Consider the following 25,745-nt stretch of genomic DNA (forward strand, 5'->3'; position numbering starts at 1 on the left):
ATAGTGGGCACATCGCGGCGACATCAGCGGCCGGTGGGGACAGCTAACTTGAGCAGCCAGTGGCACAGAAGACCTGTTGACAGACACACCCTTAGAGTGTGCCTGGGAGATCCCGGCAGGAGATGCAGTAGCGGCCTCAGCTGCACCCTGGAACCTAAGGGAGAGCGTGCTAGACATTACTAGAGGGACACGACCTGGGAGCAACCGTGTGGCTGCGACCCCGACCGGGCCTGAGCAGTCCGTAGGCCACGGACGGACAGAGGAGGAGGATGGTGACCGGGCCGGTGTGGCCTGAGACGCCGGAAGTGGGATCTACACGATAGTAACGGATACCCGGTGGGCCCAGGCCTGGCGAGACGGCGACAGCAGTGAGTGTGGGGACGACGGTGGTGAGGCCTGGACGCACTCGCTGGTACGAACCCCACCATGACCGATCTGGGGCCAGGGCTGGCCACCGACCTATGACAGGGCGCAGGGAGTGACCCAGAAGAGCTGCAGCTGGTGGGACCGAACCGCTGCCCCACCGGTCAGGAGAGACGAGCAGGGCCTTGGAGACGACAGCGGTGGACCCCAGAGTTGGTTGCTGTCCCTGAACACTGCTGACCTCGGAGGCTGGTCGACAAGCACGACAGGGCTCTTGCCTGGAGGTATCCTCTCACACGATGGCTGGCAACAGAGGGGGCAAATAGGGGGACCGGACGTTGCCAGAAATGCTGAAGAGGGGCCCACCGAAGCAGGACAAGGGGCAGAACTCACCGGGCCCCTCGAGAGGCTCGCAGGATGCGAGTGGTGGGGAGCCGCCGGTCACCCGATCCTTCCTGGAATCTCTCTTCAGCTCCCTGCGAGACGATTTCCAGACGCTGAAGCAGGAGGTGGCCGGAGAAATTCGTGAGGTACGGAGAGAGGTTGATGGCCTGGGTGAAAGGGTGGCTACCGTTGAAGGAGCCGGGCACACGCGGGATGAAGAAATCGAGCAGCTGCAGCAGGAAGTGCTGCGCCTTAGGGACCAACAACTGGACCTCCAGGCGCACAATGAAGACCTCGAAAACCGGTCCCGCCGGAACAACATCCAGGTCCGGGGGGTGCCACCTAAAGAAGAGGGTGAGAACACTGCTGGGTACCTCCAGGCATTGTTTAGGGAGGTACTGGGTGAACAGGAGGACTTCCCTATCAGAATTGACAGGGCGCATAGAGTGGGCCTGGCGCGTCGGACTTCGGCACCACCGCCGGACATCCTGGCCTTCCTGCCTGACTTCCCGCTTAAGGAACGGATCCTCGGTGAAGCACGGAAGCAGCAGTCGCTGCACTTCCGAGGGCACCCGGTTGCTCTCTTCCAGGATCTATTGGCAATCACGCTCCAGAAGCGCAAAGCATTTAAAATAGCAACAGACTTTCTGAGAGAACATGGGACACAATACTCCTGGGGCCACCCTTTCCGCCTCATCTTCCGGTGGAATGGCACCCTGCGACAACTTCGCTCCCTCCAGGACACCTGCGAGGTACTGGGAATCACCGCGACGGACGGAGATGCACCTACCCCAAGGCGGCGACGCATCACCAGGGACGGCTGGCAACGGGTCTCTGGACGCCGGTCCTCTGAATCCTCTGCTCGACCGGACACGCCTACCATCCGCGCAGAAATGGACAACGCAGTGCGGGAGGTGGCCAGGGATACAGGCCCGAGTGACATCGCGCTGACAGCCTAAGATGACTCCGGGGGGGGAGATCGACACAGCAGCCCTTACAGCGCAGGTTTGGGGTTCTAGGGGGAGGGGTGGCGGGCGGGGGTGTAGTGGCTGGACGTCCACTTCAGTAACTTACCAGACTTGTCCTCTGAGGACTGGACTGGGACTATGAGGTTCTGGAATTCGGTGAGGGCACAGGGAGGTGGGGGGGTGTTGGGGGTGTTCTAAGTTGGGGTCAGGGGGGGAAGGGGCCGAGGGAGTTCCGGTTGGGGGTAGGGGAACCGGGGGGGGGGGGGTCGTCCAGTGCACCACGCAGGTCTTAGCCGCCCTGGCGGCATTCATGCACCTGGTCCCGCTCAGGCGGGAGTTTTACGCTTTTCCTTCCATCATCTCACATGCCTCCCACGACTCTTAAGATAGTGACTCTTAATGTCAGGGGCCTAAACAACCCGGTCAAGAGAAAGGCGGTGTTGTCTCTGCTAGAAAGCACCCGGGCAGACATCTGTCTTCTCCAAGAGACCCACTTGCTGGCCCGTGACTCCCATAGGCTGCGCTCCCATAAGTTCCCGACACAATTTTTTTCTTCCAGCAACACTAAGACTGCGGGGGTAGCGATACTGGTGGCCCGGCATTTCAGGGGGGGAAGTCCTCCACAAACATGCAGAACACAAAGGCAGGCTGCTAGCTTACAGGTTTAGGATCGGGGGGTGTTGCCTTCACGGTCGGATCCATGTATCGCCCTAATGAACAGCAGGAGCGATTCTTACGCTCGGCACTGATAGACGTCACTGCCTCGCAGGACAGGCACATTATCATCGGAGGCGACTTCAATATGGTCTTCGATTCGGCCCTAGATAGATCTGCACAACGCTTTCCGCAAGCCGGGGAGTTCTCGGCCGGGTGTAAAACACAGTTGTCGGAAGTGGACCTCCACGATCTCTGGCGTTTCATGCACCCCGCTGACAGGGGGTTTTCGTATTATTCCCACGCACACAAGACGTACGCGAGACTGGACCATCTCCTGGTCACGACTCCGGTACGTGCTTTGGCCTCCACGACGGAGATGGGAGTGATCTCCTTATCGGACCATGCCCCGGTCTCCACCACGCTATGCCTGCCGCCGGTGTCTTGCCCTCCCAGGGTCTGGCGCCTAAGGGACACGTTATTGCACAGGAAAGCGGTGGTTATACACATAAAGGATGCTATCCGGGACTATTTGTCCCACAATAATAACTCCGACACCTCCCTGGCGACACAATGGGCGGCCTTGAAGGCTGTACTTAGAGGGGAGTTTCTAGCCATCTCCTCGGCTGAAAATAAGGAACGGCAGAGTAAGAGGGATGAACTCACCCAGCGGGTCCGCGAGCTTGAACAGATACACCGCCGGACAGGGGCCCCCCGGATCTGGAAGCAGCTTAAGGGGGCGAGGAAACTCCTGACGGCCCTGGACATGGACTGCGCGGAGTACGCTGCGCTGCGTTTGCGCCATACCTACTACACCGGGGGGGGACCGATGTGGCCGGCTGCTGGCTAATAGGCTCCGGGTGACGCACCAGCGGCAGATGGTGAAGGAGATCTCTGACTCCACGGGGTCGGTGGTCACGGAAGACGCCCACATTGCCGAGGCCTTCCGCAGATCTCTACGCCGGGGACCCCCCGGATGATTCAGCAACGACGGTGTACCTGGACTCGATTACCCTCCCTTCCCTGGCCCCCTCGCAGGCGGAGTACCTAGACAGAGAAATTCGAATCGAGGAGGTGATCGCCGCCATTGCCAAACTTAAGCACGGTAAGGCCCCAGGGCCGGACGGATATACGTCTCTCTTTTATATAACGTTTTGCGCATCGTTGGCTCCGCTCCTCACCCGCCTATTTAACTCGTTCGCTACTCCGGGAGCCATCCCGCCGGACCTCCTATGGGCCTCTCTCACGGTCATCCCCAAGCCGGGAAAGGACCGGTCGCAATGCGGCTCCTACAGGCCGATATCTCTCTTAAATGTAGATCTTAAGCTATATACCGGGATCCTCGCGGCCCGCCTAGCCCCCCCATCTACCGGGACTCCTGGAACCGGACCAGGCGGGATTTGTTCCCGGACGGCAGACTGTGGAGAACACCAAGAGGATCGTCCACCTAATAGAGAAGGCCTCCCGAATTCCTGGAGAAAGGATGATGTTAGCGGTGGACGCTGAAAAAGCGTTTGATTGGGTACATTGGCCCTATCTAGAACAAGTCCTGCGGAGGGTAGGTATAGGAGAGAAATTTCGATCCATGATCCTTAATTGCTATAAATACCCGACAGCAGTAGTATGGTTGAATGGTTACAGTTCCCGGAACTTTGACATTGAGAGGGGAACTAGGCAGGGGTGCCCGCTCTCGCCCCTGCTCTTCGCCCTTTATATGGAGCCCTTCGCCCAACGGATACACACTAACCCAGCGGCAACGGGGGTGCGGTTCGGGGGCTTCACTCACACCATAAGCCTCTATGCGGACGACATTATACTGTCGTTGGATGAGCCCCGGTCTGCCCTCCCGGCGTGCATTGAGGAGCTGGACTCCTTTGCTGCTGTTGCAGGCTTCAGAATGAATATGGGGAAGTCGGTGGCCCTGGACATATCCCTCGCGCCAGCCACTAGATCTTACCTACAAGGCCTGTTCCCAATGCTCTGGTCGTCGGATCTGGTACCTTACCTGGGGATCCAGTTGGCTCCCACCTTGCCGGCTATGGTGACAGCTAACTATACCACCTTGGGCAAGAAGATCCGGGAGGAACTCGGACGGTGGAATCGCAGCACCCTTTCCTGGTTGGGCAGAATAGCTGCAGTTAAAATGACGGTCCTACCCCAGATTCTGTACATCTTCAGAGCCTTACCGCTCCAACCGCCCGCTGGGTGGATCCACCAGACGGAGGCAGATCTCTCACGTTTTATTTGGCAAGGCAGAAAGCCCAGAATGCGGAGGATACTTTCTATGCTAGCCCCTGAGGCTGGAGGGTTGGGGATACCGGATCTTTGCAAGTACTTCCAAGCGGCACAGCTGCGTTATCTCGTAGAATGGAGTAGGTGGGAATCGGACATGCACTGGCTCTTCCAGGACCAGGCGGTGGCGGGCCGGCCCCTACAAGAGGTACCATTTCTACGCCGGACTCATCGCCCCGCAAATTTATATGCATCCTTTGTCACCAGGGTGTCCCTACGGGTCTGGGATGCCACCAACATCGTTCACAATCTTACCACATTCCCGTCGCCACTCACACCGCTGGTAGACAATCCGGACTTTACCCCGGGGATCGAACAGGGGGCCTTTACCCACTGGCGAGCGGCCGGGTGTCGGGCCCTGTGTCATGTGTACGGCCCAGAGGGGGTCATCCCCTTCCAGCGCTTCCGACAGGTACACTCATTCCCAGAGTCCGAAAGACTCCGCTACATGCAGGTTCGCCACTGGGCACTACACCCACAGGTGCGGGAAATGGCCGATGAGCCATCTCTCATAAGGGAGGAGTTGCCTATGACTCGCATGTCGGATGCGAAACGGATTACAGACCTCTATAAGCTATTGCAGTCGCCTTCTTCACACTTCTACAACCCGGGGAGGGAACGCTGGGAACGGGAATTGGGCAGGACACTGAGCCATAAGGAATGGGAGCAGATATCATACAGAGCAAGGCACTCTGCATACCATATGGGACTCACTGAAACACTGACTAAGGTCTCTACCTACTGGTATTATACCCCAGAAGGAATACATGAAATGGACCGCAGTAAGGACAGCACTTGTTGGAGGGGATGCGGGCAAGTGGGCACACTGACACACATTCTATGGGAGTGTCCGCTCTTAGACCCTCACTGGAAAGAAGTGATAGATGACATAGACTCCCATTTCAATACCGAACTGCCATGCTTCCCAGCATACATATTGTTAGGACTCCCAAATAGGTTAGTGTATCCCCTTAGATCTCGCAGAGGCAGACAGATAGCTATTGCATTAGGCTCAGCAGTACAGAACATCCTACTACACTGGCGCACCACCACGCTTCCCTCTATCACGGGCTGGCTCCATAGACTGTGGCATGTATTGGGAATGGAGAAACTGTCGCTTACAGTGGCAGGGGATATAGAGCAATTTGACGACCTCTGGCAGCCGTTCCAGTCTCTGCTGCTCACTGAATTCAGGGAACTCACTTGCCCAAGATACCTCCGCCTCTTAAGGCTTACGACACCTGCAGAATCGACCTCTTGAATGGAAGCTGGGCGAGTCTCTTTCACTAAAGAGCGACCAAGGGGTATAGCAAGGGATAGGTCTGCGCACTGGACAAAAGGGGGGCAGGGGAAGGGGGATCCAGTAGTTGGGGTTTTGGGGTGGAGGTTCGGGGGGGAAGGGTCATTGTTTTATTGCAACACAGCCTGCCTTTACGTGTCACTGCGGACTAGTCTGCGGTTGAGATGTCCTTTGGAGATGGTAACGCCGAGAGCACGGCCCTGGCCGCAGTGACCGGACGCCTTATACGCTCTGTATGTTTTGTTTCTATGTGTTGCACCAATAAAAATGCTTTAAACTTAAAAATGAAAGACGTAAATAAAAGCAACTTTATAGGGGCCTTGCAGCGTTTTCCACTCATATTGTATGGTAAATGTTTTTGTTCAAAGGACAAAAATGTCGGTTGGTGATTTTACCAATATTTTTACGGCTGTCACATTCGTAAAACAGTGGCAACCCCATGCCCAGGGTATCAGTGCAGCCCTCTCAGGAAGCGGAGTAGAAGGTAGAATTTGTGTAGTATTTGCAGAATTCAACCCTGCCTTTGTTGACTTGACAGGCAGTGAGAGAAGGCCTAGAGATCTGCTAACAAAAGGCAGTGGAGAAAAACAGGTCTTTCAATCTCCGCTGGCCTGCCAAACAAGCATCTTTAGGCAGGGGATGTTGATCAGGGTTGGTTTGTCCCTGGGAGAGGAAACAAATGACTCATTTCCTTAAGTCCCATTCTATTGTAACAGCACACGCCATAGTAACTGGGTGAGGTTTTCTTGTTTTTTCTTGGCTTGAAGGAATTTGAACCTTTGACTGCAGCAGAGAAGCAGCCGCTGGCAGCTGGTGGTGCCTTGGCTAGGCGTCCAACTATGGCACCACTTTTTAGTTTCATCGACAGAACTGGTGATCAGTTTCTGAACAGTCTTGGGATCATCAGAAGGTGACCCATGAGGGGTTTGTGAGATCTATCAGCACGCGAGCAATTCGCACTTATTATAAAGCCTATGCGGTTCTGCAGCAGTGGTCTTCAGCGGGCATCGTTTGGACTGCTGAAACCTTAGGCTCCACACACAGAAGGTGGCCATTTAACTGTGCAGCTGTAAACCTTGAAAAGCAGCAGAGGCCGCCCACAATGCAGAAACCACTTGTGTGCACAGGGAGCTTGTGCATAGTGCTGAAGCCAGGTACAGCAACACTCTGCAGATGGCTCTGTAGTGAATATTTATGAACTGGGGCCATTCTAGCATCGACATACCTATTGGTTGCTACGCTCTCGGTGCAACCAGGATGGCTGCCTGCAAAAGAGAGATGATTTTTGTTCCACAGGTGGCATCGCAAGACTAGCAGGATGGACCAGTTAGGGCCCATTCTTGAAATTACCCCACACACAGGGCATTTATTTAGACCCCTTTTTTCTAAGAAAACATAAATGTAGCATAAGGTTGCTCTTGAAACAACCGAAGGCAGGTGACAAAGGGACCAAAAAGCCTTCCTTGGGTGATGAATATCATTAAGAGAATGCGTAAACATCATCTTCCACACACCACGGACCAAAATGGACACTCGTCCATTCTTCCTTGAGGTAGCGCATCCAGGGCCATCCACACAGATGCTCCTCACCCCAACCCTAACAATTCCTACTGTTAAGCCCACCCTTCTCATAGCTATGCTAGCCCCAGCCCTCACACCCACTACTGGTCTACAATGTCAATGACATAATGTTTCAGCCGTCTAACATAACACAAACGATGCACACTTACAGTATTTGTCATATTGCATAACGTCACAGTCCTTCCAACACTTTCACATGTAAATGTGAACTGTCTAGGGTGTGTGCTCCCCGTTATTGATTTATCAGGAACATAACTTCCTGCATTGTTAGCCTCTGTGCATGTTCAGCACCACTTTGCACCTTCCATTCCATTCCATTCCATTCCATTATGACTGGCAGTCGGAACACGTCTCATTTCTTCTTCCCCTTCTTGAGTATCTACCCTTTGGAAGCTTTAAGTGCCCATCACCTTTCCAAGGAAAGAGGCGTGCCCGACTTTTCTAATATTTTTAAGAGGTATGCAGCCCTAGTTTGTCAATTTCAATTGCTTACTTGTGCATCCTTGTAGTTTTGTAATGTGTGCCACCTCCATCAAGCATCATTTCTTCAAGTCATTTGGCCAAGGGGTCACTGATGACGTCACCTTGGAGGTCCATTTCATTGCTGTCAATTTGGCAGCAAGTAGCAAGACATGATCTGCTTAACTATTTCTGCCACCCCCCTTCGTATTCTGGAGCTTGAGCATAATCCACTTTGCCACTGGATTCAAGCAAGCCGGGCTGAAGACGGCTGGAATGCCAGAAACCGTTCTTAGGATGCTTGAATCCGGTCCAGGGAAGGCATGGCTCGGCAGTTCGGGCTGGACTGTTCCCATGAGGCACAGGGTCAGACTGATTTGCATATGGCCATGTCTGTACTGGGGTGGCAGAGTGGGCTAAAGAACGGTGATGGATTAACCCCAGATCATTTGACTGGGTGTGAGTGTTTGATTGGTTCAGATGCTCCGTCCATCACCACCCCTTTTGTACTGCATAATCCATAATAGGCTCACCTTTGGGCCCTGAAGGCCAGCCTAGTCGATCAGCGTGGAGATGCTTGTTCCAGGTTTCCAATAGTCACTCAGTCCTTTACGGTCTTGTACCATATGATAAAAGTGAGCCGGCCCTGTTGAAATTTGGGGCATTCATCTCGAACCCCTAGGTAGGTTTTACTCAAGCATTTCTGGTCAGACATAGCTGAAATAGAGAATTAAATAGAGACAGTATGTGCCAGCGTTGCCACCCATGCCACAGCCACCAGTCTCTTGCCCATTTCTCTCCATTCCCAGTCTAGCCCTGGTAATGTCAGTCAATGTAGTAATCTTGTCATCATAAACGGGTTTAGTAGCTCTTCTCGCGTCTTTGGGTCAATGTCCTCTTTACCACTCGGCTGCTTGACCCAAATGTTATGAATTGTTCCCCAGTCACCGCACATTACCTTACGATAGCCTGGACATGTGAAATGGCCTTCGCCCATCATGATCTCTACTTTGGAGTCTCCTGGTGGCTGGCTAGGGGCTTCTGTCCCTACTCTCATGTTCCTGGCATCCCTCAAGCCCCACACATTTAGGGAACTGAAGGTGCATGCAGCCACCTGGCCCCGAGCTCTCCCTTCTTTGAACTCTCTCGCTTTGCAGGTAAATGCAAAATTCCAGAAGGAATTGGTGCCCTTCTCTTCCTCGTAGGCGCTCAGTTGTTTTAGGATCCATTCCTACACCAATCATTATTTATACAGCCCTTCTCTTCTTTTTCTATATTGCTATCAGCAGGGTTTCCAAGCAGGAGGAAGTGCCTTACCACTGACACGGAAGTGCTATATAAATCATAAAAATAAAAAGAATTAAATCTTCTGCTGACTTTGATCATTCTTCTCATTAACTCTTGGATTTATTTCATTTTGGTAGAACACACCAACATTAGCTTCCCATGGCTAAGCAAATCAGGACTGGGTCATTTTTCACGTATATAGCTGAATGTGCACCAAAAACTGCTTGTTTAAAATCTCGATGTTGACATTTGCGCAAATGCAGCGCAGTTTACGTCTACTCCCACTGGATCCATCGGTCTGCAGTTGTTGGGTTTGAAAACGTTGGGAGTGTGGTAGTTTGAGATCATGCGTGCATGCCATTGGGTGTGCTAGAGGTTAAAGAGAAAGGCTTGACGCGTGTGAATCAAAGATGGTACATACAGATGGGAAGCCCAGGTATGAAGGAGTAAGGTTCTGTGGCAAATCCATCAAAGGATTCTCTATCAACTACAAAGAGGCAGCACTGAGCAACCTCGGAGCAGGCAGAGCTGCCACGACAATGTAAAATCTGAAGCTCAAACTGACCTCATTCAGCAGAGACTCCATCATGGTGGCTACCCTCTCCTTCTTGAACTTAGGACCAGTGCATCAGGTTGATCTGCATTACAAAAGCATTTAACCCCTTCTATGCTGGTGACGGAACCACTCCGTCACCAGCCACGGTGGGCTGTGCTAATGACGGAGTGTTTCCGTCACGGCCCGGCCGCCGTGCCTGCGCGGCGTTGATTTTGCGCCTGCACGGCGCGTTCTATTAGGCGGGCGCGGTGTGACGGAACCACTCCGTCATTAGCACAGCCCACCCGTGGCTGGTGACGGAGTGGTTCCGTCACCAGCATGTTGGATCTGCGCGGCTCCCCCTCCCCCCCAGTGCCGCGGCAGAATTATCGCCAAGGGGTTAATGGCCAACTCTTCAGACTAGCATGCAGTACCTGAAGACGTTGATACCAACTAACTTCTGTTCTTTTCTCTATGAAAGGAAGGCTCTATCTAAGAATTTAACAAGCATTTGCTTCTGATACTTGGACATACCCTAAGTAACACAGGCCACACTCATCAAAGTTTTACTCACCGTAAGGATGTGGCTCAGCTCCGCGCCCACCATCTTACGGAAATCTCTCCTGTTCATCTTTTCCTTCTTCCCGGCGTACAGGTAGAAGTTTTTCACCAGTACTTCTATGGATCGCTCCAGATCACTGCAATTCGACGCCATGGCTGCACTGGTCCCCTGAGCTAAAACAGAAGGGTATACAGTTGGAGAGCTATCTCAAAGGGAAAGAGTAGCTTTCCTTCAGTGTTAAAAAGCTTCAGAGTTTTTTTTAAAACAACTACATAATTTAAATTCTGTAACAAAACTGGAACTTAAGTGGAAGAAAATGTTATTAATCTATTGTGTGGCAATCAACAATAAGCAAAGTAGTAAGAGATGTCACCCCACAGCAAAATAGGAGATTCCCAGTCTTCCGATTGCAAGTCACTGGTCGATTGGAAGCCAGCTTAATATTGGGTATGACTTAATTTTAAGGTCTAGACATACAAAAATCAACTTAAAAAGCCAAAGGGTTTAGGAGTTAGAAAGAGGCACACGTGCTTCAGAGAATTAATACTCAAGGTTGCATTGATGAATCTAGACTCTTATGTAGGACACACTGGGAAACAAATTGCATCTTGATTCACCCAGTTTTATGTAGGTAAAGATATCAAGGCAGGGGGTGAAGTGATTTGCCCAGGATCTCAGTGGTAAAGTGCAGAAGCCAGATTTGAAGGCAAGTCTGCAACCTAGACACCAAATCAGATTTTCTTTGCTTAAGGTGCGGTTGCCCACGCCTGTCATACTCGCATTATGCTTGACTTAATTTATGTTGGTTAACCATTGCTTCTCGAATTAAAACTACTAACATACATTTCAAGTACCCAGTAACATTTTAAGTACCCGGTAACTAAGACCCTTATTTATCAACACAGTTTTCAACAGACACAAAATGTGTGAAAACCATCAATACATCAGACCTTTACTGGGTTGAAGCACTTCTACATGCACTTGTCTGTACGTGTGTATTAAAATCCCAGCAAGAAAGTTAAATAAGAGACATTGAGAAGTAATTACACCTAGTCTTGAAGCATCATTAGACATTTCAGTTTGTGGTGCACACTGGATTAACTGTGGGTACATTGCTGACTTAGATGGTATTGGCATTATTAAATGTGTGCACTCACCCATCTTCAAGAACTGTAGAGACTTTGAAACTTTGCTTTTCTGAAGACGTCATCAGTGTACATTTTCAGAAATTGCTCCTACCTCACTCTGTTGTCCCATCCTACAAGAGCCGCATGCAAACCAAGATGGAAGATAGTGAACTTAACATAGCAAACCTTTTGATGATGCATTTAAACAAAAAAATGCTTTCTTGCATAGCTCAGTTGTCTGACATTTTAAAAATAAAACGGACACCCAATAAACAATTTTTTTTCTATTTTAGGGTATTTTCTGGAGTCTTTCTAGGGGAAATCAACAAACACTGTGTACCTTTAGAAATCTCAACATGTGGGAAAAGGAGACGCAAATGTGGTATGGATATATTTTGCGGGAAAAGAGTTACGTATGCTTAAGCGTGAAGTGTTCAAAACATAAAAAAAAAAATAAGCACAACACTAGGAAGAGAAATGCTTCAGCAGCAACTGGGTTAATTACCAGACCCATACATTTTATGTTTTAATTATTATTAGAACTATCAGTAAATCAAAGGCCAAGGTCATTGTTCTGCCTCCTGTCTCATTAACAATTAACTACAGAAATGTGATACAAAGAGTACATCATCTTAGACAGAGACAGACATGTTCAGTGTGTTCAACATGTAAGCCTGGTAGGCCGCTATAGCAGTCAGGCTTTCGGGTGTCACACCCATTGTCCATCACACTGATGTATGAACATTAAATCACAAAAAATAAAAATTAAACATATTGCATTTTTGGTTGTAAATTTGATGTCAAATGTGACTATTAGATTACTGTATGACAGTGTAATAGGTATATTGGTTTTCTGCATATGTTGATTGGTCTATTGTAAAAAACCCAGTCCCAGACACCAATTTGAAGGAAGGATCACCATTTATTGCGAGTTAGGGAACATAATGTTGTCTATGAATCAATATTTCTGTGATACAGATTTTTAAATTTAAACCAAAATGTAAAAAAAAAAAAAAGCTTTAAGCAAATCCTTCTCTGCTTATCTTAAATCATTGCACACACCTAGAAGCAGTTATCTGCAGATAAAGCTAGAAGGCAGAGTGCTAGTGATCTGTTTCTAATATAGAATTTGGATTCAGAACATGAGCTCTGGACCCATGTTATTTCTTCACTTTTATTTGTACAATTGAGACCCGAAATGTGTTGAAACAAAGGGGAGTTCTAGCACCCTGGTGTTCTCTCTTAATGTGTCCGACCGGCTGATGTCTTTGGTCAAAACAAGAAATTGGCTCTCGAAAGTGTGTCGATGCATCTTAAAATATACCTAGGAGGATGACTACATACTGGATAGAACTAAGCCTAGCCTTCCACTTCAAACTGACCAATTAGTTCTTTTGTGAAGTTACTAGGCTGTCTAGCAATATGTCTAAAGCTCGGGTCTTGATTTTTGACCACCACTTTGCTTAATTTTCATGGCTGAGAAACTCCTGATGGTTTGCAGAGAATCTTTCTCGAGCTGCCCAAAGAGAGATTATATTTTACAGTAATTCCTTAGCCACAGTGGGTGCCGTAAGCGGTATCTAAGGAGCCCTTCCATACACTCTGCCATCAAGGCGTTCAAAGGTAGGATACTCCCACTAGCACTCTTTGGTTACCCCCTCCCACAAAATTTTGGTCCATGTTTAATTGTAAGAAATTTGAGGGGAATTTTTTTAATGAGAGCATTGAGTCCCCTTGAATGAACTGCTCTCAAAGTGGTTGTGGGTGGCTACCCTTAGGAGTCTCATTGGTGGTGGGGATGCAATATTTTCATTAAATTGGACGGTGCTTGGCCACGGAGGACCTTAAAAATGAGAAAAACTTGAACTCAATTCTGCGTTTCATTGTAACAAGGGAATTTAATCAAACCAGGTATGATGGGGCCAGTACTCGAGACCCATCATGCAACTGGAGGAGTAGGTCTGAACTTTGTGCAGTAGATAGCTTCAGGAAAGGACATCTAATCCACAACTTTTGCACCAAAGTCAGGTGAGAAAGTTCACACATTCTCAACAACAAAAACTAACTCTGTAATATCATGTCTCTGAGATTACACCACCACTGAAAATAACTCTAGATAAAATGACTGCCTAATTAAAGACCAGTCATTCCACGCAATGAAATAATAATTTCTCAACGGAAACCAGCAGAATGTATATTGGTACGGTACACTTCTGGTGCACGGGCCGCCATGTTCATATAGGTGGCTAACTCATTTCAGAAAAGAACAACCTAGGCTTTGTAAACAGTGTTAATAAAGGGTGCCTTTATGCATGTGTACTGATGCAACAAACTGAGGTAAGAGCATGGCAGCTTTACTCATTCTCTATCTTCGACATCATACATCAAATGCCTTTCCCTCAGCCAACCGTCCACCCGCTTCCCCCAGTATGCCAAAGAACCTAAAATGACGCTGGCGTGACAAGAAGAGGAGACCTATTGGCTTTGTCAAAGCTTGCTTTATATGGTGCCTAAAACTCAGATTTTGATGATGCCAAGGTAGCTCAGGGGAGAATGGGGCTTTTCCTGGATCACAAAGTTTGGTCAATTGGGGGTGCAGAACCTAGGTTACCCTATAACAGAGGCCCAAACCTGTCTGCCATATTGCATTGTTGTTTGTTGTTATTGATCATTGGCTTTGTGTAGCACACAATGTGCCACTGGAATTACTATTGGCGCGGTTTTTAGAATTCCAGGGTGACTTTTCAGGCAGCTCGGATGTTTCATACAAAGACTATAGTCTCATTATGTTTGAGGAGAACTGTGGTCAGGGGAGTGAGAGAGAATGTACCTCTGTTGTGCGAATGTGTTGCATTTAAAGTGTGTGACGATGGAGTTCAGAGAGCTGTATCGCATTGATTACAAATCTCATATGTGGGTACACATCCCTATTGCGTGGCAGATGTAACTGTGTGGCGTGTGGCTCATCTCACGAATACAGGATTTCTGGGATATGGAGAGATTGCACTACAACCTGGTACCACTGAAACGATAAGAGAGTAAAGGTAATAGCGTCTGTCTTGTATGGAGCAATATGCACCATCAAACCCGAGTTTGCGTGTCGTCCGGTTGTCTTCTGTCAATTTGACTGAATGACAATTCTTAGCAAATTTGCTACTTTTGAACAAGTTCTGTCAGTTTTGTTTTATCTTTAAATGTCACCACTCAGCATCGGGATGGTTAATATGAATAAACCATGAAGCACATGGCAAAAATCACTCACACAAAAAAATGCCTTTCCATTGCGTCATTTGAAGTAGCTCTGTGTCCAAGATCTCACAATAGGGATATACCTGGATTAGAACATAGGTGACTCCAAAATCATCAAACCCCAGCTCCACTCCAGTAGAGGCTTGGTGCCACCTTTAAAAGGGCAGTGGAGATTGGGGTACCTGTAGCAGGTGCCGGCTTGTCTGATATTATAGTAAATGTGTCCAGGCCGCACTGGCCTTCGCATATGGTCTAACTGGTTTACGACTAAAAGAGTGTACACTTCTCTGCCCATAGGCCATCCACGTACTCAGATGTTTGTTGCCTTTTTTTATCATCCCAGCATGCAGTATCGGACATTTAATATGAATAGGTAATAAATTGCGTTCTAGATTGACAGACCAAAAGTTAACCTCACCGATGAGGTAGGAGGATGAAGTAGTTCTGGTTTTAAACGCACAACACTTTAAGGCCTCCAGGCATCAGTAGTTCCTGTGAAAGGACTCATTTGTATCAATTGGCAAAAATTGTTGGTGTTCCCTACTAGGCTGGGGGCCATTCTCCTTGGAATATAAATTAGCAAAACAAGAATATGGAAATCACCATCTCTGAATTATAAATCCAGCCAGTGTTCTCCACTTTGAAGTAGAAAATAGAATTCGTCTTTTTTTTTTTTTTACACTTATGTAGTGATACAACATAGGTGTGAACAGAAAGCTAATTTAGTATTTGTTAACTGGAAGCTGAGAAAGATGTAACCTATAAATAACCAAATGGATATGTTATGCAAACGGTGGTACTAGAACATGTCTTTTACGTATCTATTTCACCACTTTGAGATTATATATATATATATATATATATATATATATATATATATATATATATATATATATGAGACATGGTACCAATTTTACAAAGCTATTTCATCTGCAACTGTAATTTAAATGGGCAAATAACACGTGGGCAGTGGCAAAACCACTTTTGTAATTCGTATAAGTTGTTTTTGCACTTATAAAAGTATTTACTCACACAGAATGTTATGTTTGTAAAATGTTCTTTGGTGGGTGGCAGCAGGTGTCCAGGGAAGGAATAATCTGGGAGTTTTTGAACACCGACAAACCTAAAAAATTTGGCGTAGTCGCACATAATTTCCTGGGCTTTTTCTACCATGGAAATGTACAATTTTCAAATACAGGTTCTAAGTGGATGGAATCTTCAGTGTATCAATGGAAAAACAGAAATCCTGCTATTTGGGTTGCTTTCACTGACTTGGGACCAGGAATGCTTGACAGAGTGGGCTGAACCCCCATGCCCGCCACCACTCTGGCACAGAATATAGGGGTTAGGTTTCATTCTAACCTCTCCATACACTTGCAGATCTCTACCATAATCAGGTCATGCTTTGCCTAACTAAGATCATTAAAAAGTTTTTGAGACACCTCCCTTTCCAGGCACAGAGGACAGTAATCCATGCTGTAATTACGTCACGCATAGATTATGCTAATATCTTGTACCTAGGTCTGCCCGACTATCAGCTCAAGAGACTGCAGATTGTTCAGAACGCAGCAGCTAGGCTACTCTTAAAAGTGCCTAAGTGTCGGTCAATTGCTCCCCTTCGGAAGCAGCCCCATTATCTCCCTGTTAAGGAGAGAATTCATTTGAAGGCACTTGCCTTGGCTCACAGAGCTTTCTACGGCACAGGCCCCCATTATCTTTCGATGAGGCTACAGCATTATCATCCGTCTAGAGCCCTCCGTTGATCTGACGCCATCTTGCTGTCGGTGCCAAGGATCACACGAAAAAAGTGGAGAGGGGCAACATTCCCCTATCTTGCGCCTCCAGCACGGAACCAACTCCTGCTCCTTAGGAGGGAATATCTCTTTAAGAAAGTCAATTCTTGCAGTTTATTTAGGGCAGTGAAACTCTTAGGAGTAGCTGTTGCGCTTTATAAATTCTCGATCGATTGATCTTTTCCAAGTCTGGAATCAGAAGGGAATATCCCCCAAATTTTGAAGTCTAGTGGAAGGGCTTTCTTACCATGGGAAAGTTGATTGACAGTGCTGAAATTAAGGAGAGAAGTTATTAAGTGAGGATTGGAAAAATGTACTCTTTGAGGCGTATGCCTGTTGTGACTGGCGCTGGTTTCCAGGAATGCACTTTAGAAAATGTAGAACTCCAGTCCGAAAACTGTATCAATGTCAGGTAATAAATATGGGAGTGTTGATTTTTAAATATTTTTGAGACTATTGTAATTACATTTGGTCACCTGTAGCTAAATATTTGGAACTGCCTGCAGCACTAATTGCTGGCAAAATTAAAATCTTAAGGAAGGCCGTTTGACTCAAAAAACGGAACGATGTGGGAATTTTAGAGAGATTTGTCCTCATGTTTCAGTGGTTGAAGAGGTAATTCCATGTGATAATGACAGTTTTTGTGAAAGAGCGTGAGAGATGGAGATTATGTTTACCACATGCAGAATCCATCTTTCATACATTGAGCCTCAGTGTTCCCCAAAGAGCACGGATCACCCAGACGCACCACATACCGCACTGCAACAGCACACAGCAAGACCCAACTTTGAACATGCACCCAACACAGCTTGGATAGGCAATTGGCTGGCTATTAAGGCATCCATGTGCTCTTGCTTAGCATCAGCTACATCTGAAAAATATAAATTTGCCAGGTAAAAGGCACAGAACCAATGAGGCAATACACACGCAATTTGATACAACCATACACATCTCATCCATCAAAACTCAACTCATAAAAACCAACTTGCTCACCCTACCGGTGGTACACACAGGCATATCCATACAATAGTGAAAGGGGGGGGGGTGTGAGTGGTTGATTGAATATGTTGTCCTGATAGGTAAACTGGGGGAACATGCTCCGATTCTGAAATCGGCCGACAGCTAACATATGAAATTTTGGAGCACTTCACTATTCTACAACTGAAAAAAAAGATAGTGTAGCTGTATATGGACTCTTCTAAAACGATGGGCATTAATACACAATGAACACGCACATTTTCATTAGAAAACGCCAACAATCCTATAGCCAAAAGCAAGTATATTGATCAAAATACTTGGGAAAGTGGTTTAAGAACCATTTAGCTTGGTTTAGGTTCAACATTTCCAGGGAACTCACCACACTCTGTTGAAGAGATTGCAACCCATGGTCATAATTTGGAACAATTTCAGTGGGATTCTGCGCCATACATTTTGTGGGCCTTGTATTTGCTACAAGTAGATTATGAAAGTAGGGGAGTGATTTTGCAGTGAATACGAGTTTATCGGCTTCCGCTACTTAACTTCCTGTGATGTCATCTGGTGTGCACATGACGTCATTTCCGCAGGCCCTATGGTTTCGATTAATCAATGCCAGAGCTCAAAACTCACTGAGTATGCCCCACAACTTACCCAGGGCTAAACTTCTAACAAACTCATAGTGCTCTGTAGTTGGCTACTTGAGTAATGTAATGCAGTTTGCCAAACTCGAATGGCGGCTTCAGTAGTTTTGTAACAAGGTTTTGTACAGTGAACAGCAACCACTAGTGTTACCATGTAGCACAGTGATCTTCACAGAATGTATGTTTCAAAATGGTTTAAGGTTCCTTGTGAGTCGTCATATGATAGTTCTTTTTTGGGTGTTGTCGTCTGGTCCAGGTCTTGGACTGGGTTACGCTCCATGTGAAGTTTGAATATTGGGTTTATCTGTAGACGAATCAGAAAGTGGTCATGTTAGGACTTATGCCAGTGTTTTATGTGTTAAGATAAGAATGTATCATTCTCATAAGATGGGTGCAGCCAGAGGGCTTTATCTTTTGCTTTAAAAACTCATAAGTTGGCCAGAATCCTGTTTCACAGACACTGGTTTGTTTGTACGTGGTGTTGCTAATTATGTGGCATAATTTCTTGTACCCGGTGGGCGAATGATATTCCGACTAATGAATTCTGTGTTGAGTGGAATGTGGTGGTCCGCTCCACAGCACAACTACTGCTATAGAAAACTAAATAATGTTCTAGCTATGAGGGATGGGATTGAGTGTGGATATTGTTTTGTGTGTTAGAGAGCAGAATCTTTCGGCACCTAGTACGTCTGAGTTGGGTGACCGCCTCCGTCCACATCTTTATGGAGAATTTTTTCAGCCCTGGACTCGTGAATAACAGCCTATTGCATTCTGGGTTTTGTCGTTTTGGTTTACTTTCAGTGAACTAATTATACTAACACAGATAAAACTGAGGTCTTGCTTTTTGGGAATCATTCAAGCTTCTAGTATTCATCATGGTGGCCATCTGACCATGGCTCCCTTCCTTCGCCTGCTCAAAAAGCTAGACATTTAGGAGTCATCTTTGACACTAAACTGTGCTTCTCAGAGAAAATTTTAAAAAAATCACCTCTTCTTGCTTTTTAATGCTCAGGACTTTCCAGAAGATTTTTCCATTCATTCCATTGGAACGGCAAAAGAGAGTTTTGGTGGCAATGGTTAGCTCAAGGATGGACTATTGTAATGCTTTGTTTGTACTTGGGCACTCATACACATCTGGGGGAAAAACTTCAATCTCTGAAAAATGCAGCCACCAGACTGCTTCTGAAAATTCCCAAGTTTGCTCCCATTTCTCAATCTTTGCAGAGTCTACAGTGGCTCCCCATTAAGATCAGGATCAATTTTAAGGCACTATGTCTGGTACATAAAGCTCTTCACCGGACTGGACCAGAATATTTTCTGTCTTTTCCAGATCAACAGTTCTCACTCCTCAAGCATTGCACTTACAGAACGTATGGTTATCCAAATGTTATCAGAATATAGTCAACCTTTGTGTGCTGATTTCTCCAAGCAGTAGTGAGACCTTTTGAAATCCTGCCCTTAGCCCTGCACCTGCTTATCTCATTCTGACTCCACATATAAACTCATGGCCACCTGGCTCCAGGCGACACCTCAGCAGACCTCTAGGCCAAGAGTCCACAGAGGCATGGGTGATGAGTCAAGGGCTCCGCCGTGAAGCGAGAGGAGGCAGGCAAAAGGAGCAAAGGTTGTCAGCTGCATTGGATAGGGTTAAAGCGTAATATTGTAGAAGTTAAAAAGCTCTTCATGCACCCGATAAGACCAGAACGTGGTCTCTGATTTGCTTCAGGTTCCTAAGTGCCTTTTGGCAGCATATGGCTGGAAAGAATATTCAGTGTGTAGATTGTCCTAATAGAACGATGTTGCATTAGATTCTAAGACATGGTTCAAACATTGTGTGATAAAAGTCACTGCACAGAAGTATGAGGTGTAGAAGAATTTATAGAGAGAGGTATTTACACAATCTACTCTTTAGGTCGAGCCTGGACAGCAAATGCACTGCTCTGCGAGCCATGCTATATTGGAGTATGTACTCTCCGCCCATATTTGTTATTGGCTTGTGTCATTGTCCTTCGCAAATGCTGGCTTCTGATTCTTTATTAGGCTTCTCAGCCCCTCCTTAGTTCTGCCTTATCTTCATTTGTAACCTCCCATGAGGACTGGCCCTGTTACTTCGGTTGTTACACGGTACGTCTGCTTTAGTCTGTAAGCACTATTTTCTTCAATGAGTTTCTTACTGCAAGAGGGTCAAGCATTTGGAATAAAATAGGTCTTACATTTGCGAGGGTTTACGCTCTTGGCACTGTAAATTACAATGCCTTTTATTAAACATAAATAAAAGGCATTGTCATTTACAATGCCAATAACTCAAACTCACGTAAAGCGAGACCTCCTGCATTGCAGATGCTTGTTGTTATATGCAACTGGTCTTCAGCATCATGGGCTCATGGAGCAACGTCTTGTAAGGGAGAAGTCAGTCTACACGGTTTTCTAGAGAGCAATAGGAAGCAGTGACTGAATGAGTGGAAGGTTTCCTGAATGGTGAAACACCTATCAACTCTCCCAATGTTTCAAAAGAAGGGAAGACACATTCAGCTTGTTCAGGGCGTAAGGGGTTTGGTGGCTAAATTTTGTATGGGGATTTAAAGTGGCGATCCAAGCCATTTGCAATTCGCATTGCGAAGTATCAATGGCGTGTGACAGCAATTACAGTCAAAAAACATTAGCAACTCCTCAAAGAAGGTGGAAATTCATTCGCAAATTGGAAGCTGTCCCTGATGGACAGGATCCTCTCTGGGAGTTGTCCAGGGGATCTCTCCCTGTTCACCTCAATCACTTTCCTATAGACACAATTTTTTTTGTCTTAAAGCAGCACGTTTTCCTTTAACCTCATCGCTGCTAGAGAGTTTCCCCTGCTGTGCTGGACAGCAATAAAAACGGGTGTGGTCATGACGAGCTGAGCTCGTCATGAGCATGGAAGGGGTTAAGAAACACAAGCTTCTTTCAAATCAATGTTTCCCGTTTGAGTGTGCAAACAGCGGTATGATGGTCTGCCGCCTCTTACAGGCTGTCCAGTCACTGATCATTTCTGGACATCTGTTCATAACCACAGGGATGTCTGATCTTCGAAAAGCATAAGCAAAATAGATGGATTACTCTAGTATCGAAGGTATGTTTTTCCGTTATCTGTTCTAATGTTGCCCTATTTTTTCTCTCATAATGGAACTTCATTTACCTTATTTGATTCTTAACTCAGGAGAAATAGAAGCTTTGGCGTGGATGGTTAAATCGTCTTACATTGACCCATTCCCGAGTCCACAAGGAAAAATCCCAGAACCTTGAAACCTGGCAGGTCCAATGTCTCCAGCTTGGTGCAAGCAAGGCTAGATTATGAGTGAAGGCGTCCTAGCTGGCCCCTTACTCACAGAGGAGACTGTTTGCCAGCATAGAGCTAGCTTCTCTGGTATTGCAGAACTGGTGAGATTATGTGAGAACCACCGGAGGCAACCCCTCCTTCGCCTCAAGCTGCACAAGAAGGTCTCATGGTGCTAGGACCTTAGATGGCCGCCATTTTGGCTCCAACGTCATCCGGCATTAGTGCAGGTAAACTGGGACTCCAAAACATCCAGAACACATTGGTGAGACACGTGGGTAACCATAAAACGGTGTCATGTTATCCTTTTTGGTGGAAATGCAGTCTAGGAAACAATGTGCAAGCACAAGCTCATACTATCCCAGTTGTATTAGCGCCCATGAGCCAGTTCTGTCCAGCTGTCGTAAGAATATTCTCTGAGCTTGTCCTGCTACTCTAAAAGATAAAAAGTGCCTCCGAAGGGATCCACACGGGACCAGCCCATCTTCCTTACGGAAGTTTGAATTAGATTCAACACTGGGGAACAAGCCAGTGGTTAAATCACGAAAAGAAGAGGGATAATAATGATGCGGCGTGAAAGTGGGTGAATATAGTGGGAAATGCACCAAACTTAGAAAACTGCCCTCACACACAGCAAGCTGTGTCATGCTTTATCATAGGGCTGCTAACACACCTCCTCGCCTACCCAACGCTGGAGGTGGACCAATAGGGAGGGGAAGACAATACAACATACAGTGCCAGATCACAGGTGAGAAATTGTGCAGAAGAAGGGATATAAAACTGGTATTGGGGACCCTGTCCAGATTAAAAAGGAAAAAATGTGGATGCTGGTTTGGAGAGCTTATAATGAGACGCCAACCCCTCCACTCTGCATAAGTGTCGACATGTTTCAGCCGGCAAAGACCAATACCCCGGCTTTTCCGTTGTGATTGGCTATGGGGAGGGAGCCTGGGTGTTTCTTGTATGCGTCGTGGATGAAGAGGAAAGACGAGAGCCGGCCACCAGGAAGGTAAGTGGGTTTTTCTTTATTTCCCTCCCTTTCCTTTTTTTATTTATTTTTTAAACACCCCTGCACGTCCCACCACTACTCCCCGGTAGCAGCCGTTACTGTAAAAGAATATGCAAGGTTTTGCCTCCTAGGCTCATTCTAACTTGCGCAAAAATCTTTTTACAGTAAAAATGCCCAAGGGTAAATTCATCCTTTGCAGGTTAACCCCAAGAGTTGTTAGCTCGTCCCATCAGCCACCCAAATTCCATGCCTTTTTGGGTTAGAATGGAGGTGTGGAAATGCCATTCTGAATCTGTATTTCCGCACTGGAATTGCGCACACCCCGTCATTTCACCTTGTTTCTTTCCCTTGGAGGTATTACTAGGAAAATTGAGCACGGAAGTAAAAAAATTAAATAAAGCGCAAGTTTAAGAAAAATCAGCACTGCCCAAATACTGTAATGAGTCACAACTAGCATTTGCAACCCATTCTGGTACTGCGGCGTCACTCACAATAAGGGACTATAGTTGTGAAAAATAAGGTCTAACTGAACCTGGTGGAGTAACACATCTACATCACGGATGCGTAGACAGAGTACCACACAAAGTGGTTCCTCTGCTTGACTTAAAATAAATGCTAAGAGTGACATCCTATTTTTCGCACATAATTACAATTCACTCCCCTCGACATGAAGAGCTCAGGGGTGTTTGGGGCGTTAAACCCCACTAATAAATGTATTCTCTAGTAACTAGTTGGGTACAGGTGCTTTCAGTCACCTAGGATATTTACATGCACACGCGATGATTTTTAGAACTGCGAAGTAAAAGTGGGGGTCACATCTGTTTTAATGAATACAGAATATTTTGAAATTAAGTATTTGCTTGCTCTGTGGCACTATAATTGTAAGTGGGGTTTAGATGAATATATGGAGTGGGACTGAGATTGGAATTGCATGACTGGTAGTGTTTGGTCAAGTGTGAAACCAAAGGGGGCATTCACTGGATGTTACATTCTATGATCCCACCAGGAACTCCAAAAGCGATTTCTGGCACGCTTATATGCATTTACTAGTTATGATTTCTGAGACGCGAGTGAGGACTTATTCTTAGGTTGCACATTCCACTCCAGGGTGGGAAGTGGGCGATACATGCTGTGTTTTTCCTTGGAAGTGTAGGACAGCTTACAAACATGTACGATTGTGGACAAACTGCCTTCTGTCCTTTTCCCACTCTGGAACTAGTCAGGGATTTGCTCACTGTTGGGAGTACCTCTACTTCCAGAATGGGAAGAGGAATGGATCACTCCTAGATTTGATCAGAGGACTCTGTAATGATTTTTTCCACAGCAAAAAAAAAAAAAAAGTTTTCCCTGCACAGGAAAAAAAATGCATTTGTACAGATGTAACAGGTTCCATCAAAAAAAATTCCAAAAATGTTACCTAGAACTCCATGCTTGGCCAGGAGTACTTCTGGGAATCTTTGCGAATAGGGAAAAAAGGAAAAGTTCGCAGAAGCGTCAATTTCCGCCTGCACTTTATGAATGGAGCCCAGAGTGTCTAATAGATTAGTGTCTACAGGAAAATGTGTTCCGCTGTCACTCTAGGCCACGGTGGCTGGATAAAGCCCACACTCACTCACTGTCGTTTACTGAGCTAAAGACATCAACAAATGCACCGGTCGTCCCTCTTGCTTCTGTTCACGTTCCGCCACTAGACTAGTACCGTCCTTCACCCTCCATTTCCTGTCTGCCTCTCCTCGTGCCTGTCACTATTCTGTCACTGCCACCCCCTGACAACGGGGCCCGCCCCTCACCTGTCCGTCCCAACCCTGCACCTGCTGGAGCCCGGCCTCCTTCCGTAGCTCCTCAAGCCGGTCTATTCATATAGCGCTCTGCATCTTTACATTGACGTCAGCTCCCTACATCTCTGAAGCATTCTATCTGCATAATGCACATTGCAGTAATATGCTTTTATTTATATAGCGCTTTAACTACTCGTGCAGCTTCGTAGCGCTGTGCTTTTCAAAGCCAAATCATGTGCCAGACAGCATAAACATGATGTAGCCTGCGGGGGATACGATACAATGTATGATGCATATATATTTTAATGGATATATATTCTTTAAGTGCGTGGTCTTTACACCAGCGGCATCCTCGATGCGCTACCCAATTACAAATATTACAAACCGACACACAAGCATAGGGGAAAGTGTGGTTTCGGGGGGGGGGGAAGGGGGCGTTTCGTGATGTGTCATTGCTTCCGAAGGGCTGGAACAGAGTCAGTGGACTGTGGGCAGCGGGCGACCTCTTCCCAGCCCTACGACCCGTAACAAAGAAGGAATGTCGGACAATCTCCCTGTTTCCATTTGAGGCAGGTTCCAAGTCGCTTCCCCTGGTCCCTGTGGGAGGTGGAAAGAGGGGCCCGGCCGCGGGGCCTTTGTCCACAGTACCTGCATCGGCTCCCGGGGGCCGCGTCTCTCCGGTGGCCCTGCGCGGTCAGAGCATCCTCATCGCCCGGCTCGGGGGCGCGATCACGGGGCGGGCCGCAGGGCTTCCATCTTCGAAGCTTGCCAGGGAGCCGGGAGGGGGAGGGAGGCCCCTACCCTGGAAGTGCTTTCTCCACCTTGAGAGAAGCAATGTGCTGATCCCACCTCCTGCAGGCGTGTCCCTGAGCCCGCGCCCGCTCCCGCCTCCTCTTCCCACCCCGCCTCCTCCTCCCTCCCCCGAATCACCGCCCTGCACAGGCCGTGGGCTGGATCTCCCTCCACCGATGCGCGCGTTCCTGGGGAAAGTCACTAACTTAAAGATGCAGCACTGAAGGTCTGCAGTGGCCCAGCTGTCAGTGCAGCATGTGGGGGAACCAGGACTTCAAATGGCGGAACTTTTTATTTTGAGAGGGACAGAACACCAGCACTTCTCAGAAACAAGCAGGCGCTCTGCACTTCTATTTTTCCATTTCAAGCACTGAAGGAAATTGAGAGATACTCACCCATGGAATGGTAGTTAAGGTGGTGGGAGGGGTGATTTCAGATCTACTGAAGTTTTTTCATCTGGCAAACGAATCTGGCCGGTTGCAACCTAAAAAAGCATTTTTAGGTCTCGCCTGTCGATGCGCATGCGCATCGAGCTTGCGAGCCTATTGCGGCTTAAACAACTTTTAAGTAAGCAGCAAGGAATCGTGGCGATTCCTTGCAGTGCCCGTGACTTTTAAGCTCAATGCGCATGTGCATTGAGCTTAAAAGCGCGTGCACAGCCGCAATCACCGTCAGCCGCATTC

General features: G+C 47.3%; 1 protein-coding gene across 3 annotated transcripts in view; it reads right to left on the bottom strand.

Annotated features, from left to right (window-relative positions):
- LOC144799447 (protein S100-A16-like) overlaps positions 1–25,141 on the bottom strand; it is a 38,230-nt gene extending 13,089 nt beyond the window's left edge. Inside the window, exons 1-3 of one of the 3 annotated variants that reach the window (XM_078670759.1) lie at positions 24,919–25,141; positions 11,543–11,643; positions 10,398–10,558 (exon numbers count right to left, since the gene is read on the bottom strand). In XM_078670759.1, coding sequence (XP_078526885.1) covers positions 10,398–10,558; positions 11,543–11,546 — 165 coding nt within the window. In that variant the 5' untranslated portion in view covers positions 11,547–11,643; positions 24,919–25,141. Of the gene's footprint in view, positions 1–10,397; positions 10,559–11,542; positions 11,644–24,045; positions 24,240–24,918 lie in introns of those variants that run through there. The other 2 variants (XM_078670760.1, XM_078670761.1) reach the window with 2 other exon arrangements.
- Positions 25,142–25,745: the final 604 nt, after the last annotated feature.

This window comes from Lissotriton helveticus, chromosome 12 (genome assembly GCF_964261635.1).
Source record: "Lissotriton helveticus chromosome 12, aLisHel1.1, whole genome shotgun sequence".
Lineage (NCBI taxonomy): Eukaryota > Metazoa > Chordata > Amphibia > Caudata > Salamandridae > Lissotriton > Lissotriton helveticus.